The sequence below is a fragment of the Littorina saxatilis genome, linkage group LG1, assembly GCF_037325665.1.
Source record: "Littorina saxatilis isolate snail1 linkage group LG1, US_GU_Lsax_2.0, whole genome shotgun sequence".
NCBI lineage: Eukaryota > Metazoa > Mollusca > Gastropoda > Littorinimorpha > Littorinidae > Littorina > Littorina saxatilis.
In genome coordinates, this window is record NC_090245.1 from 37837499 (window position 1) to 37854846 (window position 17348).

Genomic DNA, 17348 nt, shown 5'->3' on the forward strand with positions numbered 1-17348 from the left:
CACGTGAAGGATTGTGGTATAGATACAGTTATCACCGAGCTGCAGTTCGCCGATTCGGAGAAGACGATTGTACATTGTTCGGTTTCGTAGCTCCAGAAAAATAGATAAAGAAGATACCAAAGGAGATTTCCTACAGGTTCTTCTTCTTCTTCTTTTCTATCGCCGATCACGCTTTGAGTCCAGATCTTGAGATATAATTAGTGGTCCTCTGCAGCACAGCCACTGGCCCGTGGCAGCTTGTTGTGCAGGGACTCCGGCAATGGCCAGATTTCCTCTCTCAGCACCTGGTGGTTCCTGCAGTCTCGTAGGATGTGGGCCGTGTCCTGCTTTATCTTTCTTTATTTGGTGTTTAACGTCGTTTTCAACCACGAAGGTTATATCGCGACGGGGAAAGGGGGGAGATGGGATAGAGCCACTTGTTAATTGTTTCTTGTTCACAAAAGCACTAATAAAAAAATTGCTCCAGGGGCTTGCAACGTATACTGTTCAAAAAAAGAAACGCATAGTTGCTACTTGCCAAATTTGTTTTATTTTTCGAAAAAATTAACAGAAAATCCAATATTTAGATTTGTTTGTTTGTTTATTTGTTGCTTAACGTCCAGCCGACTACGTAGAGCCATATCAGGACGAGGAAGGGGGGGATGAAGGGGGCCACTTGTCAAGCGATTCCTGTTTACAAATGCACTAACCCATTACTTGTGTCCCAGCAGGCTTTAGTAAAACTAAATTAATACCTACTGGAAGATTACCAGTTTCCAGTATGTTAAAATAGGCTTAACCTATCTACTGCTGGACTTACATCAGAACACTAACAGATTAAACTATACATGAATCGCGAGACAAGCGGCAAGAGAAGAGATTTTTGGAAAAAATACAGGTGAATGAGCAAGAAGGCAGAAAAAAGAAAAGAATTCATGAAGAAAAAGAGAGCATGACAGGAAAGAGGAACCAAAAATCTACCTAACAGCAAACTAGAAAGCTCCTGCGGTTCCAAAAACAGGAGGGGCCTTTAATTTCATAACCGCAGTGCCCCACTGCGGGACAATATTTAGATTATTTGTTTGAAATTTGGTATGGACACAGTTGAATGCACACACAGTTCATTTGCATCTTCAAATCAATCAGTCAATCAATACGATTGGGTGCCGAGGCTGTCAAGTCAGTAGGGGGTGTGACTGCCTTGAGCAGCAACAACTGCCCGGCACCTTCTGGGCATGGACTGGATCAGATGCTGGATATCTTGCTGTGGGATGGTGTCCCACTCCTCCTGAAGTGCCTGCAATAGATCGCGGTGATTTGCCGGCGCTTCTTCTCGCCTGCGCACACGTCTGTCCAATTCATCTCAGAGGTGTTCTATCGGGTTCATGTCTGGCGACATGGATGGCCAGGGAAGCACCTGGACATGGTGGTCGGTGAGGAACTGGGTGGTGAGTCGTGCTGTGTGCGGGCGAGCATTGTCCTGCTGGAATATGGCATCCTGGTCAGCCAGAAGAGGAAGGGCGTGTGGGCGCAGAATTTCCTCCACGTATCGCTGGGCAGTTATGCGCCCTTGGACGTGCACCAGGGTGCTCCTTCCAGCAGTATTGATCGCCCCCCACACCATGACGCCTCCACCACCATGAACGGGTGCCTCATCCACACAGTTGGGCGCGTAACGTTCGTTTACTCTCCGGTAGACCCTCCTCCGACCATCATGTCGCTGGAGCAGGAAGTAGGACTCGTCGCTGAACCACACGTGTCTCCAGTGATTCCGGACGGTCCAGCGAAGGTGCTGGTTTCCCCACTGCACTCGGTTCTGGTGATGGCGGCGGGTGAGGACAGCTCCTCTGTGAGGTCTGCGAGCTCTCAAACCAGCTTCATGCAGGCGGTTCCGCACGGTCTGGTCCGATAATCGGTGTGGCCCGGGGAGAGCCTGGACAGAAGATGAGGCCGACAGGAAACGATTCCGGAGGTGGCGGAGCCGTATGAAGCGGTCGTGAGCAGCAGTTGTCGCCCTTGGTCTTCCCGCTCGTGGCAAGTCAGCAACGGAGCCAGTGGCTTGAAACCTGACCCACAGTCTACTGATGGTGCTCTGGGACACGTGGAAGTGCCTGGCGATTGCACTTTGACTTTGGCCTGCTTGTAAACGACCCAATGCAATTTGGCGGTCTTCTCTGCTCAATCGGGCCATCTTTCGTCGCTGAATTGTCGTCTGATTTCTTTGTGGCGAACAATCCGCTTTTATGGGTTTTGGAAGACATGGTGAGAGCTCAATATTCCCCGAGTTTCACGAGATTACACTGAAGCATGACGAGTGGTCATGCCAAATGAGCAATTTTGACATTGTAGCCACTGATAACGCATGCGTCACGTGCAGAGCTCACTTGTGGCAATGGACGAAAGGTCGACGACCAGATAAACATTTTCTGCAGTTTGGTGGATATCCTTGTAGCCATATAACTAAATTAACCAAATATTACAAGCTATGCGTTTCTTTTTTTGAACAGTATAGTACAATATATGACCTTACTGGGAGAATGCAAGTTTCCAGTACAAAGGACTTAACATTTCTTACATACTGCTTGACTAAAATCTTTACAAACATTGACTAAATTCTATACAAGAAACACTTAACCGTGTCCTGCTCTGCTTCTCCACAAGAACACATGGGGGAGGGCACAACATGCAGCTTCTTGTGGAGATGCTGGTTAAGTCTGTTGTGTCCCGTTCTCACTGGCAGGCGGAAGATGACCACCTGCTGTGGTCTGGATAGCAGGTGGTAGCTGTCCTGTGGCTGGGGCGTCCTGTGCAGAGACTTAATGGTGGTCTTCATCTCTGTCAGGCTCACAGGTTGTTCTCTTGCTCATCTTCTGCACCCAGCTTTGCCATCCTGTCCGCCTCTTCGTTTCCTTGTACACCACAGTGGGAGGGGATCCATTGCAGTACTGTCCTCAGGCTCTTGATGTTGTGTAGAGCGTGTTCCAGCTGAGGCAGTTTGCTACTGGTCATTGCTTGTAGTACTGACAGAGCGTCAGTCAGGAAGACCACCTGGTTGTCATGGTTGACTCTGTCGTTGATGGTGTATGCTGCATGGATCAGTGCTTGTACCTCAGCTCTGTAGTTTGTACAGTGGAGGCCTGTTGGTATAGCCTCTGCTTGCCACTCTCCACTGGGGTACTGGACATACACCCCCGCTCCTCCATTTTTGACGGCCTCTGTGGCTGACCCATCAGTATACACCCGTATCCATGCTTCTTGGGGGTACCTTTCTTCAAGCATGGCAAGAGTCAGGGCTTTTTTCGTCACATTGCTCTGCTCGTCCTTTGTTGTGAGGTAGGGGACACTGCGTCTGTATGTCCAGGTTTCCTTGTCTGTCTTCCCAGGGTGGGGCGTCAAGGGAGAAAGATGGTGGCTCCACTAGCTCTGGCATCTCTGTCTGATGTTTCTTCTGCAAAGCCCTTGCCTCAAGAGCGAAGCTTGATCTTTTCAGCCTGCCTAAGGACATCTTCTTGAGTCTGTCACTCATTGGATGGTCATGAGTGCACTGGTACTTGGTGGCTTGTACCATTGTTTTGCAGTCTCGCCTTTTGCTCAGTGGAGGAATGCCAGTCACCTGTTCCATCTTCTGTATGGGTGTTGATTTTTTCCAACAGGTTAATCAGCACAGCGTGTTTCCAGTGTCTGCGTGAGGAAGCGCAGCGCTGTCGAAAGTGCAGTGTCGATCTGGCCATCTCAGGCAGTCGTGTAAGTAAGTAGGCTACAGACAGACAGATCTAGATCAAGTGTCTTGCACTCTTGCACCGTGTCACCTATGCCGACTGTGTGTGTGTGTATGTGTGACGGAGTGATTGAGTTTGTGTTACTGTTTGTTGATTTCTTACGTGAGCCTCTTGTTCTTTTAAAAAAAAATTTCCCCAAAAAACCATATTTTAAAGTTATTTTGCCAAAAAATGACTTTTTTTCTTTTTTTTCTTCCAAATGCCAAAAAAAAAGTCTAGGGTCGCGCGAAAAAATAGGGTCGGTCGGGATACCGTAAACAGATTTTTTTTTTTTCCTAATTATTTTATGTCACAAACACCAACTTGTGCGGTAAAACCCAGCCTTCAAATCACACATGTATATATCACTTCTTACAGCCTCAACAACAAGAGCTTCCAAGTTTCTGACATACAATTTATTTTGTTTTTGAATCTGGTACGGACGCGATGAAAATGACAATGTTTCTGTCACGACCGTCATGTTTCACAGACACAAAAAATGACATTAGACAAGGACGACGTGTTTTTTAAAAAATGTTTATGAAGTTAGACTCCTAAACTTCACACGCCTTAAGTCACTGATGACGTATGACATACATTTGGTTGACCTTCCTCAACTTACATGAACATTGCAGGGTCGAATTAGGGTAAACTAGCATCATCTCATTACTTTGAGCATTGTAGAAAGCACTACTGTATAATTATACTGATGCTCTCTCTCCATCGTTTACTCTCTCTCTCTCTCACACACACACACAACCTGGACTGCAGCAAAGAGGTGATGGTTTATTTACAATATCAAACAAACAAATCTATCATACGCTTATGGAAATATAAGGTAACAGTACATCATCACAGAAGAGTGTACCATTTAACACGGACACTAATAATAACCAGGACACTTTTCATCAAGAGCTTGCATTAGTCCAAAGGAAAGGAAGTTAAAAGTCTCATCTGCAATTGTTTTTTCTTCTTTTTGTTTTTAAATATATAATCATATTCTCGCACTCAATATCACCTCCCTTCAAACGGCTTGACGGGCTCAAATATTTTGTTGCTAAACCAGTTCACAGCTTCAGCTGACTTATTTCTTACTCAATATTTTGTCTTTCTCTTTCAGCTTTAATCAGGACAGACAGTGGTCATGTCATATGGTGCACCACTTGGAAAGAAACATTCGTGACTACCAACCAAACGTGGCAACACAAAGGCATAAAACCGTTCACACCTCCTCCCCTACCCCTCCAGTGCTTCCCTGGTTGATCTGATATGAAAAATCACTACTATCTTGTAGTGGAAATATAAGGGCACACCTACTTTTAGATCAACGCTTTGGGAAAAAACAACTTAGGTAATCATGAACTAGACACAAGTGACAACCCAACATAAAAAGAACTGGTCAGAATCAAGGAAAACATTATTTGCCTCTTATGCTATTCTCATAACATTGCAAATTCCGCAAGCTTCATTGGAATTACTTATAAATATACCATGACAGCTCCAAATATTTGCAGTTTGTTAGAAGAAATAATAATGGAATTTCTGCACATTAAATATGAAGGCAAAGCACCTGTGTCATACATTTTCATTACTTTGAACAGGAAAAAATAAACCAAAAACAAAACTCAAGTGCTCTAAATTATTAAAAATAGAACAAAAGACAGCACATTCTATGAATTTTATCCACACAGATGTTTGCATAAGATTCTGGAAATATAACTCATGTGTAGATACCAAAAGTGAAACGTACAGTATACAAAAAAAAAGCTGGATCAAACATTTATTTTTTGAGAATTTGTTCGTACTCAAATCAAGGCAAAGCAGTACGGAAATTGAAAAAGGCCATTCTTCGACCATTCATGCTTCATGATACAAATCCAAACACTGAAACAGCAAGTAGAAACAGGATCGATAGTACATAGATTTTCTCTCAAAAAACAAAAACAGTAGATTACATACGGTCATTCTGTGCACACATGAACAACTTATGTACTTTTTCTCATGTGATATACACCAATCCTAAAAGAACTTGACTCAAGAGCTGCTCATCTAAGGATTTGTTGAAAATTAGCTAATATATATTTTTTAAAAAACCACACACATTAAAATAACAGCATGATGACAGAAGAAACCCAAACCCAACACCTTCCTTGAATAAAGCAGTAACCTGACTGATATAACAAGACATGTACAACCAAGGAAGGCTAAGGACAAATGAATGTTCATACAACCATTGTAAGCAAACACACACACACACATACAGTGATTCACTCAGTCACATTTTACATGCAGTCACTAAACCTTATTTCAAATCTAAACCATCAGGTTTTTGGAAAAGTACATGTTTTCGTGTTTGTCGTTGTTGCATATTCCTTCCTAAAAACTTGCACACTAACCTTTCTTTGTATCTCAACTTTGGACCAGAGAATTGTATGATGCAAGCCCACAGACACTTTCAGAGACCAGGACACTGACAGCTATTTTAAATTCAAGCGTGTGCACCTACTGCCACTAAAGGCAAAGTAAAAATTAAATTAAATTAAAAAACAGCAAGAAACCAGATTCCAAAGAATGATGCTTTATCATAAGCATAAGAGCAATCCCTTAAAGCCCTGCACATTCATAGTCAAAGAACAATGCAGCTGGTATGCAAGTAATCTGGCAGGCATTCTCTTGCAGCATGACAGAAATGACATTTTGAATTTGAAAATAAATAACAGAATACTATTTCTTGATTTTTTTTCTCTCTTTCTCTCAATGCAACAGAATTCACAATTGCTAAACTAGTATCTCAATTTCTGTGAGTGATACATGTATCAAGAAATGATGCACTCAGAAATTTGATCATTCAAACATAATTCAAAGATGAGAAATTTTGCGAGGGATGGTTGATTCAATCAATATTATGTGCATGAGACAACCAAACTGAATTTCAGCCAACATGACATAGAGATAGGCAGGCACTGAGTCGAAACAGACTAAGTGCTAATCTCAGTGGGGCATCTCAAATTCTAAACTTCTTAATGCCATTTTCATTTCCTGAATTTTTTTTGGGACAGTAAACACTTGAGAGAAGAAATAAATTTATTTTTAGAGAAAGTTAGCATGACTAAAATCAGAAGCTTTGCTACAGACCAGAAGTACCACACAAAAGGACAGCCTTGAATGAAAAAACCCACCTTTAAACCCATTGCACAAAGTTTGACTCAATTTCAGTATTATTCACCGCATTCTCTACAAACTGATGAGGCGTGTACAATAATGTGGTTCTTTTCCTCTGACGAACACATCACTTTGAATTCACACCTCTCCCTGCGAGACCCTACCCCAACCCAGTGTTGCCTTCCCCCAAAATTCAATTGCACATTAACATGCTTCCATTTGAAACTTCGAGGTCTTCATCGGGGATTGACGCCCGACAAAAGCTAATTGAAGCCCGACGGAGGGCTTCAATTAGACTTTGGGAGGGCGTCAATCCACGATGAAGACCTCGAAGTTTCAAATGGAAGCATGTTAATGTTATTGTAATTCAATCTGACGACGATCTCTTTTCTGCGGTTGTAAACAGATAGAATTGGTTCTGTTCTGTTCACACACTACTTTCAGTCCACCTACCTGCAAGGGTCAAGTCCCAAGAAATATGTCTCTGTATTCCTATCGTATCACTCTGCTCCTGTTTTGTTTTCTTTCACATACATTTTCCCTTCTTTTTTGATGGGTTTCTGGACAGCAAACTCTAAAACAAATTCTTTTCATCACAAAAGCGATCTTTGGAATTGACTGATGTTGTCCGGAAGAATTCATGCATCAACTTACGTCACGTATTCGACGTCATCACTTCGCATACCTTATGGTCTCGGTATTTCGTTGGCCTTCATATTTCCTACTTGTAAAATGACCCTCAAAGCTAACCGAGACTAGTTGAGGCTGTATCAATGCGCCTCGCCAGCAGGTTGTTTATGGATTTTTTAGCGAGTGGTTATCGACAATTAATGACCGGTAATTTTTAATGAGTTGGGGCATTCTGACCAATCACAGGATCTGTTTCATTAAAACGCAAACTTGATTGAATTACAATTTACATTCACTACATCAACACCAAAATAATAAGAAAAACTATCCTTGAAAAATCTGCATCTGCGGAGAAACAACCAGGAATCCGGTTTTGCTTCATTAACATTAGGTGTCTGTAAAAAGTCGCTTGTCGGACGTAAAGCTTACCATAATGTTCATGTGATTGTCTTTTTCTTTCCTATTTTATTTCATTGGGTTTTCCCCCCTTGTTATCGGGCTGTACACTCATGAAATATCATTCAATTTCATTTACATTGTTTCTTTTTTTCTTTTCTACACATCAACTGCCAGAAGATTCATGATGCATCAACTCAAAAGAGAAAATGAACCCTTCACCGAACCATCACAATGGTTGGATGACGATTATCCTGTCTTGCCTTTTACATGATGGCTTGAACTTGCAGCAATGGTCGTCCAAAATCAGTTGATAATAGAAGGAACAAGGGAGAAATGTGTAGTAAACATCACAGTCTTTAAGATGCCCAGGCAGCCAGCTCTTTCATCTCATCATCATCTTCTTTGTGGGCTGAAACACAGAGGGTATGACAAATTAACACAAGATGAACAAAGAACAAGTCGCGTAAGGCGAAAATACAATATTTAGTCAAGTAGCTGTCGAACTCACAGAATGAAACTGAACGCAACGCAACGCAGCAAGACCGTATACTCGTAGCATCGTCACTCCACCGCCCGTGGCAAAGGCAGTGCCCGTGAAATTGACAAGAAGAGCGGGGTATTCGTTGCGCTGAGAAGGATAGCACGCTTTTCTGTACCTCTCTTCGTTTTAACTTTCTGAGCGTGTTTTTAATCCAAACATATCATATCTATATATTTTTGGAATCAGGAACCGACAAGGAATAAGATGAAAGTGTTTTTAAATTGATTTCGAAAAAAAAATTTTGATAATAATTTTTATATATTTAATTTTCAGAGCTTGTTTTTAATCCGAATATAACATATTTATATGTTTTTGGAATCAGCAAATGATGGAGAATAAGATAAACGTAAATTTGGATCGTTTTATCAATTTTTATTTTTTTTTACAATTTTCAGATTTTTAATGACCAAAGTCATTAATTAATTTTTAAGCCACCAAGCTGAAATGCAATACCGAACCCCGGGCTTCGTCGAAGATTACTTGACCAAAATTTGAACCAATTTGGTTGAAAAATGAGGGCGTGACAGTGCCGCCTCAACTTTCACGAAAAGCCGGATATGACGTCATCAAAGACATTTATCAAAAAAATGAAAAAAACGTTCGGGGATTTCATACCCAGGAACTCTCATGTCAAATTTCATAAAGATCGGTCCAGTAGTTTAGTCTGAATCGCTCTACACACACACACACACGCACGCACACACGCACGCACGCACATACACCACGACCCTCGTTTCGATTCCCCCTCGATGTTAAAATATTTAGTCAAAACTTGACTAAATATAATTAACAGAAGAAAAACCCAGACTTAATTATACAAGATGAACACATAAAAGACAACGCAAGGTGAATACACAAACACAAAATTAACATAAGACGAACATAGATTTGCTGTTGCTTAATTCTGTTTACAAAGATAAACTTTTAAAAATTCAGACCACAAACAAATATGCATTAAAATCTCATAAAGAGAAGCCCTTTTCTCTTTCCAAAGCTGAAAGTAAACTCTGTTTTACACAACGAGTACCGTTTTTGCAGAACCAATTCTCATGCATCAGCATCTCATTAAGAAAGTATATGCTTTGCCTATCAAAAACAATGCTTCAGCTTGAAAAAGAAAAGATCCTTAAAAGTTGGTGCTGCTTTCATAAGAAAAAAATAACACGAAAACGAACAACAAAACAAACAAAGTATCTGGTACTTGTTCTAAAGTAGTCCCCCTTTGAACATAAACAGGACAAGTTTATTATCTCAAATGAAAAAATGTATAGACCAACACTACTCTCGTCTTAGACAAATGCTTTGCTGAAGCAAATCCACACTGCATCTCCAAGAGCATCCATCACAAACCGTGGGACTGAAAGTGAACCAAGGGAGAGCAGCCAGCCACTCACCAACTTTGGGTTCAGGTCTGGAGGGCTCTGCGACAGGAACGGAGGGCAATTCGTCTGCCACACTGCCGCCAACATCCAGCAGCTGCCGATTCAACTCTTCTTCCTCCATCTCCTCCAGCTCTGCTAGCAACTCATCCTGAAACAGAAAAAATATAATGCATAGAAAAAAATTCAAATACGCATGACTTAGCACATAATTCAACTGCTGAACTTATAAAAAACAACAGCTTTTGTTTGTCCTCAATAATTTTAACCTGGGCTAGCTACTCATGCAGTAATGATGTTGAGGACTTTAAGCAATGCGCAAGACAGACAACTACGCTGAAACTTTAATGTAACATAGACACAGACTGAATATAACTTATTTCATTAGCTACATTGTACGTCCTTAAAAAATCAAAGAGAAACTGGAAGCCACACAAGCGAGGTTAACAGCAACTGTGTAAGTTCACTGTAAATCACTCAACTATGACAATCTCTATTTTACCAATAAACTCTGCATGCAAACTGAAAATGACATTTCATGAGCTACACTGTACATTCTTAAAAATCACAGAGAAACTGGAAGACACACAGCAATCAAGGCTAACAGCAACTGTGTAAGTTCATCCTAAACCACTAAACAATTACCCTCTCTACTTGACCAAAACATTCTGTAGGCAGACTGACACTGACTTATTTCATCAACTACACTGTACAGACCGTAACAATCACAAAGAAACTGGTTTTAGCTTCAAACATGGGTGCAACCTGGAAAATTCCAAAAACCGGCAAAAGTTGGGGTCCAGCTTTTTTAGTGTTTAAAATGCCACAAAAAAAACTCTCCTGGAACAAAAACATCGGCAGCCGATGAAACCAAAAACCGGCTGCCGGCGTGTAGCCGGCAGAGTTGCATATGCACCCATGGCTTCAAGTTCAAAGCACAAGGCTAACGGCACTTGTGCAAGTTCATTAATTGAAAACCACTAAACAGTTACACTCTCAAGGTAGAGAAGGATCATGGGGGGTGGGTGGCAGGGTAGCTCAGGTGGTAGAGCACTGGACTTGAGCCGCTAGGGTTGAGGGTTTGAATCCAGGCAGGGACGGACACGGGTCAACTTTATCTAATGACTCAGAGAATGTATCCAGTTGAGCAGTTCCCACCTCTGTGTCACCACAGTGGCACATAAAAGTCTTCAGTCATTCTGCCATAAGAGCAGGTGACTGATTACACCAAAACACCCGGATAGCGCAACTCTTGTTTCTGCTAGCTTTCTATTAGGAGGAAGCGACCCGAATGTCCCAAAAATGGGATTATAAAGTAAATGAAATGCAAAATGACTTGCCTCATCCACATCCTGGCCAAAGCCGACAGGGTTGGAGATGGCTTCGCCGATCTCGTTAGCGATCTCCTGCTGCTCGGCCACCTCGTCCATCAAGTCATGGACTTTGTCCACATCCCTAAGGAAAACACAACATTAGTAGATATAAAGTAAGTGATTTGTGTACATAATGATAGCTTACTTTGACATGTGTAGTTCCATTCAATATGTGTATTTGTTAAATTTGTGACAAGCATTTTTTTTTTTTCTCTTCAGTATTGTAAGGCACTTAGAACTATAGTGCTTAGTATTCGTTGATGACACAACCATTTGTCGAGGGTAGCGTAGGCACCCGGTCTGCTCCCCGCCTAAAAAAGGCCAGTGCCGTTCCGTCTTCGAGGGACTGCGTGGGTTTCATTTCGGAGTTTTCCTTCTCCTAGACGAGTTTCCTTCCATGGATGATGAGCCTCCTCTACCCTCGTTTTGAATTCAGAGTGGTCTTCTCTTAGGATAGCTGCCTGCCAGGGTTGACGAGCCTATCCTGCCCGGCTATTTGACCCATAGCTGGAGGTTGGTTCGTGGGCACCTGGGCGTTTCCACACACCGGTGGGCCCGCATGCCGCACGTCTAGGGGCCAACCTCCTCCGAGTCCTTGTAGTCTAGCCTGGGGCCTTGCGGTACCCAGTTTACGCCTGTCGCCGCGATGGAGGCACTACATAGGGCTTGTTGTGGAGAGGTTATTGTACTGGCAGGAGAGACTGACGCATTCTGCTCTCTTTTCGCATTGTCCTAAAAAGGACAGACGGTGCTAGCCAGCGGTGAGGGCTGAAAGCGAGAAGTGACAAGCACAAGACACTTCGCCAACACACTAGACACGTCACACAACCGTTTGGCAGGCAGTGCTTAGTATGATTTGCACCAAAGAAATATCGTACATATTATAATTTCTTTGAAACGTTTTGTTTATTAAGTGCAGTGGAACCCCCCTTTGAAGAACACAACAAGTGTGAGAAAATCAGGTCCTAAACTACACAAGGGAGGAAGTTTTAAAATGGGTGTAAACTATAACTGTACCCACAGTATGTGCAAAACATGTGAAAAAGCAGTCTTAAAAGGGGTGAAGTCTTTGCAGGGGGGCTCCACCACATAAGCACTATCCTTTCAGGGATGTCGTTAGGCGTCGGACATCAGACATAGACCGATTAAAAGGCTCAAATGTCCGATTAACATAGCCGCATGGCGGTCAGATGTCCTATCGTTTTGAACTGAGCGCTGTCATTGTCCGATAACAACTCCATTCCTTCGGACAGCGCGATCATTATTTTCTTTTCAAGATACACATGTTCAACGCGACCGAGCACTCTCGCGTACAGGTGCACTGAAGTTGTGCAGTGCGGATCTTGCTTTTTCGGGAATTTTGAACCGTTTGTGACCTGAACCGTTTGGGCAGCACACTAAAGTTAGGAGTACGGGAGACAACTCCAACTGATTACAAGTCTTACGTCTGCTTTTGGTTTTAGTTCGAGACATTTTGAAGAAGCGCATTGAACTATGACACTGAAATAAAACTTAGGACCCCCAAAGATTGACAAAAGCTGAACACCTTTGTCTTTCAACGGCATCCTGTGCTACGTTTGGGTCAAAAACAGGTGAAAACACGCCGAGCGTCATTCTTGATAATGACAGTGCCAATGACAGTGTCGCCGCTAAAACTGACACAACTACCAAAAAAGAGAAGTTTTGTCTTTTGTACAGGACGTGGAAATTCGCAGAAACTGTCTTTTAACTATTCATGGCCGACCCTGTTTAGTTGGTAAGACCTTGACAGCAAAGACACCATACTGCTTTGTCAAATCTGTGTTGAAACGGACTTCTTTTTTTTCTCAGTATTTCATTTTCTAGTCAAATCTTGCAGTTTGTGAGACAATCAGAAAAAGAGTGCTGAACGTTTTTGTTGCTTTTTAGTTGTTTGTTTCTTTTTGTGTGTGTCCTATTTGAAACTAAATTAATAAAACAATGTATGCAAAAATGGTCAGTGAAAATACTACATGTATCTGTGTGTGTGTGTGTGTGTGTTGAAGCATGTGTGTGTGTGAGTGCACATGAATTTGGAGCCAGTCCATGGACAGTGTTTTTCACCAAATTACGATGTCCTATTGAAATTTCTGAAAGCGGTCAAATGTCCTATAGATGCTGAAGAGCTCAGGTCATTTGTCCCATAGGTGTGAATTTGTAACAACATCCCTGTCCTTTGATGCCTTTCAGTTTCACTTTCAGAACGTATCTCACTATCAAAGGAGCGCAATGTGTGGGCAGGTTTGAGCTATGAGTATGAGTTATGATAATTAACTTTTCATAGAATGTCCAACAATAAAATTCTGTTTCAATATTTGTACATGTATGTATAACTGCCTTTATTCCCCCCTCTGCTTCTTTACCTCTGTAAACTTGTAGAGCTAGATATTTTTCGATAAACACCCAGCAACCAAACAAATAACGACCCAGCAACAGCCTGAATCCTCGATAGCGCAATGGGTTGAGAAGCTGTTCTGCGTCGGTACTACTTTTGCGACTGAAAAGTTCCGAACGCTCTAATGTACGAAGTATACATCTCTGGAGCAAACAATACAAACATACCGCATTTAAATTAACAACTACAGGCTTGAACACATGAATCTCCATATAAAATCCATGAGTTTGGTTGTTTTCTGAATCTAGGTCTGCTGTGCACAAACGTTCATCAGAAGCAAATTCCCAAGGCAAGTAACTCTCATACTTTGTCTAGCGACAAGAGTAGTTCCCCTTTCAAATTTCTTTTCACTCAGTTTCTTCGACAACAGACTGCAATCCGACGGTCAGTTTTCAACAATATTTCATTTAATAAACAGATCACACGCAACCAAATGCACACATCTCATCAATTTAAACAACATAAAGCGGTTTCATACACTATTTTCCCCAGAAAACTGAACTTCATACAGTTTTTAACGTTGGAACGCCTGCCAAACGGTTGTGTGACGTGTCTAGTGTGTTGGCGAAGTGTCTTGTGCTTGTCACTTCTCGCTTTCAGCCCTCACCGCTGGCTAGCACCGTCTGTCCTTTTTAGGACAATGCGAAAAGAGAGCAGAATGCGTCAGTCTCTCCTGCCAGTACAATAACCTCTCCACAACAAGCCCTATGTAGTGCCTCCATCGCGGCGACAGGCGTAAACTGGGTACCGCAAGGCCCCAGGCTAGACTACAAGGACTCGGAGGAGGTTGGCCCCTAGACGTGCGGCATGCGGGCCCACCGGTGTGTGGAAACGCCCAGGTGCCCACGAACCAACCTCCAGCTATGGGTCAAATAGCCGGGCAGGATAGGCTCGTCAACCCTGGCAGGCAGCTATCCTAAGAGAAGACCACTCTGAATTCAAAACGAGGGTAGAGGAGGCTCATCATCCATGGAAGGAAACTCGTCTAGGAGAAGGAAAACTCCGAAATGAAACCCACGCAGTCCCTCGAAGACGGAACGGCACTGGCCTTTTTTAGGCGGGGAGCAGACCGGGTGCCTACGCTACCCTCGACAAATGGTTGTGTCATCAACGAATCAACGTGATGGTGTCGTCTTCATGGGTCGCAGCCAGGTAACGTTGGAACACAGGTGCAAAAGTTCGTCTGCTAGTCCCATTTGACGAAAGAACATTATCCTAAGCGATACCAAAACATATACAGAACACACAATATCTGCCTTTGCCGCCACAGCAGAATAACAGCATATCTGTGTACTTGATTTTAGTCCAAAACAGGAAAACTGACAAGAAGTGTTAACAGAATGGAGTAATTTGCACGGAACTATACAACCGCGCATTAATCGATCGCCTGCGCAGGTTGACTGGTTGAGTGAATAGGATTCGATCAAACTTTCGCAAAAAAAATCCTCTTTTCTTTGAATAACAGAAGAAAGGAGGAATAAAGAGGTTACACACCTCGTCTCAGTGATTATAAAAAAATAATGGTCTCAGTTCGCGGTCATGAAAAAGCTCGCTAAAGCTCGCATTTTTCATGATCCGCTAACTTCGACCATTATTTTTGATAATCACTGAGACTAGGCATGTAACCTCTACATATCAATCTATTAAAAATCACCAGAAGCCAAAAAGAAAAAAGATGTTTCTTTATCTTATAATCCACATTCCTAAATACCAACAGCCAAATATCGAACTGCTTTTTAATGTTTTATTTTAAGTTTATAACTCATACTGATTCGTAACTGCTTGTAATTCTGGACAACACTTACAGATTATTATGCGTTTCTTTCAGAGCCTTGGCGGCAACACCCATGACCTTGAGCACCTCGGTGTTGGTGGAGGCATTCTCCAGCGCCTCTCGCTGGAACTCTATAGTGGATAGCGTGCCATCGATCTGCTGCAGCTGCTTTTCAAAACGCTTCTTGCGCTTCAAGGCCTGCAGTGCCGCTATTTACAGACAAAAGAAAAGTGGGATTAAGAAGTGTAGCTATGAGTATGAGGTCACAAACCAGTGTAGTGACCATTTCATGATCGAAATGGACAGCTTTTACATTTATTCTGTGTGAGCATCCATTTTACGCTTGCGTATAACATTAGCAGTGTACATCTGTTGAAAGTAAATCTACATCTGTGCTAACTGCTAAAGTGCTAGCATATGACACTACAGTATCTATTAATGACTAAATGAGTATTGAACTATTATCTATGTGCCAAGAAGAAAAACACTGCACGGGCAGATGTAATTGTAATTCCCGCTATGACCTCCTGTCCTAGATACATACAAAAGCCAGCCCAAAACACTCGCAACAACAGCATAATGACAGGCAATGACAAATTTAGAGTATCTTGTAAGCTGCCTTCTAAACAAACACTACTATATTACACGACACGACTTTCGGGCGTAAACATCGTGAAAATTCGTACAAGGAAACAGACGACACTTAGTCAGTGCTGCCAAGTGCCATCCATAATTCTCAAATCATTGAAACAAATATGATCGTGATGTGATACGTCATATAATAACTCACACAAAAACACCATTATACTTACATCTCTTGTTCTTTGTACCGTATTTCTTGGCTGTGGCGAGCTCTGTCTGAATTTTCTTTTCGAGAAAGTCGGATTTCTTCATCAACATCTCTTCAACTTCTCGCAATCTCTGGATCCCCTCCTGTGGTGTCGGGGCTTTATTCTTCTTTCCACCACCGAACAACTTAGCAACGAGACTCATTGTGCCTTGTGTTAGATAAAAGCGAACAGGAGAATGGGAAAATCACACAATTTTTACTACACTCGCCCCACCAATATCCTCAAAACGACAACCACTGTGACGTTCTTTCACAATATCAACAACGCGCTGAAGAAAGATGTGCTTTGTGATTGGTCAATATTCAGTCAAGGGAAGTAATTGTGCTCATAATCTTTTAAACTGGATTACTCCCCTTATCACAGATGAGCAATTTGTACGTGACGGGTGAGTCACTCAAGTGTGTACTTTCGTCACAACTGTGTGCTTGCTTCAAAGACTCCCGAAACAGTCAGACAAGTTCTATAATTAGTACAAGGATGAAATCTTTTTGGTAGATGACGTATTTCTCAAAGCAACTATGCCGAACTGGTGATATTGAGAAGATAGAAAAGGAGAACAGTTTTGCCTACTTTCGAGTTCTAACAAACTGCTAGTATATGCAATAAAAAGTTCAACACCAGCCAACATGTCTCATCTTCAATACTCAATACGTTATTGTGTAGCCTACGGTAAATTGTGTACCGTACTTCAGGTATCTAGTCGTTACTGAATACGGGCATCAACCAAAGGCATTTAGAACACAGTGAAGCATGCCATCATAAGCGTTCAAGTTTTTCAGCCAGCATCGTGTAAAGGCCGGGATGCCAAGGAAGAGGAGCCTTTTTTGAATTCTGTATAATAGTTTAACTGATTATTATTCTCTTTTTTTCTTCTTTATTTTGTCCTACCCTGACTCGACCCTGCCCTGACCTTGAAACTTGACGAAGTCAGACCAGACTGATTCAGAGTCAGTGTCGTCACGTCAGTCTGGACGTCATTCGGGGCATTAGCCGTGTGACGATTAAAGAGTCTGACGTCATAAACACTCAGAGAAAATGCCAATGTCATGCGTGTGCGTGTGCTCACGCGCGCGTGTGTGTCCCTGTGTG

The 17348-nt window shown here is 42.3% G+C and overlaps 1 protein-coding gene across 1 annotated transcript; it reads right to left on the bottom strand.

Annotated features, from left to right (window-relative positions):
* Positions 1-4510: 4510 nt before the first annotated feature.
* LOC138968829 (charged multivesicular body protein 4b-like) lies at positions 4511-16537 on the bottom strand. The gene is made up of 5 exons (XM_070341491.1): positions 16221-16537; positions 15440-15617; positions 11189-11303; positions 9864-9999; positions 4511-8337 (listed from the first exon to the last, which is right to left on the bottom strand). The coding sequence occupies exons 1-5, from the start codon at positions 16399-16401 to the stop codon at positions 8285-8287; spliced, it is 663 nt and encodes a 220-aa protein (XP_070197592.1). The 5' UTR covers positions 16402-16537; the 3' UTR covers positions 4511-8284.
* Between the last annotated feature and the right edge of the window lie 811 nt (positions 16538-17348).

Excerpts from the sequence above, each read along its gene's own strand:
- LOC138968829 (XM_070341491.1), bottom strand. The coding sequence starts at position 16,401 with ATGAGTCTCGTTGCTAAGTTGTTCGGTGGTGGAAAGAAGAATAAAGCC. Across the intron at positions 15,618-16,220 it reads CGGTACAAAGAACAAGAGAT|CGGCACTGCAGGCCTTGAAG; the intron begins GTAAGTATAATG and ends GTCTGTAAATAG. Across the intron at positions 11,304-15,439 it reads AAAGAAACGCATAATAATCT|GGATGTGGACAAAGTCCATG; the intron begins GTAAGTGTTGTC and ends TGTTTTCCTTAG.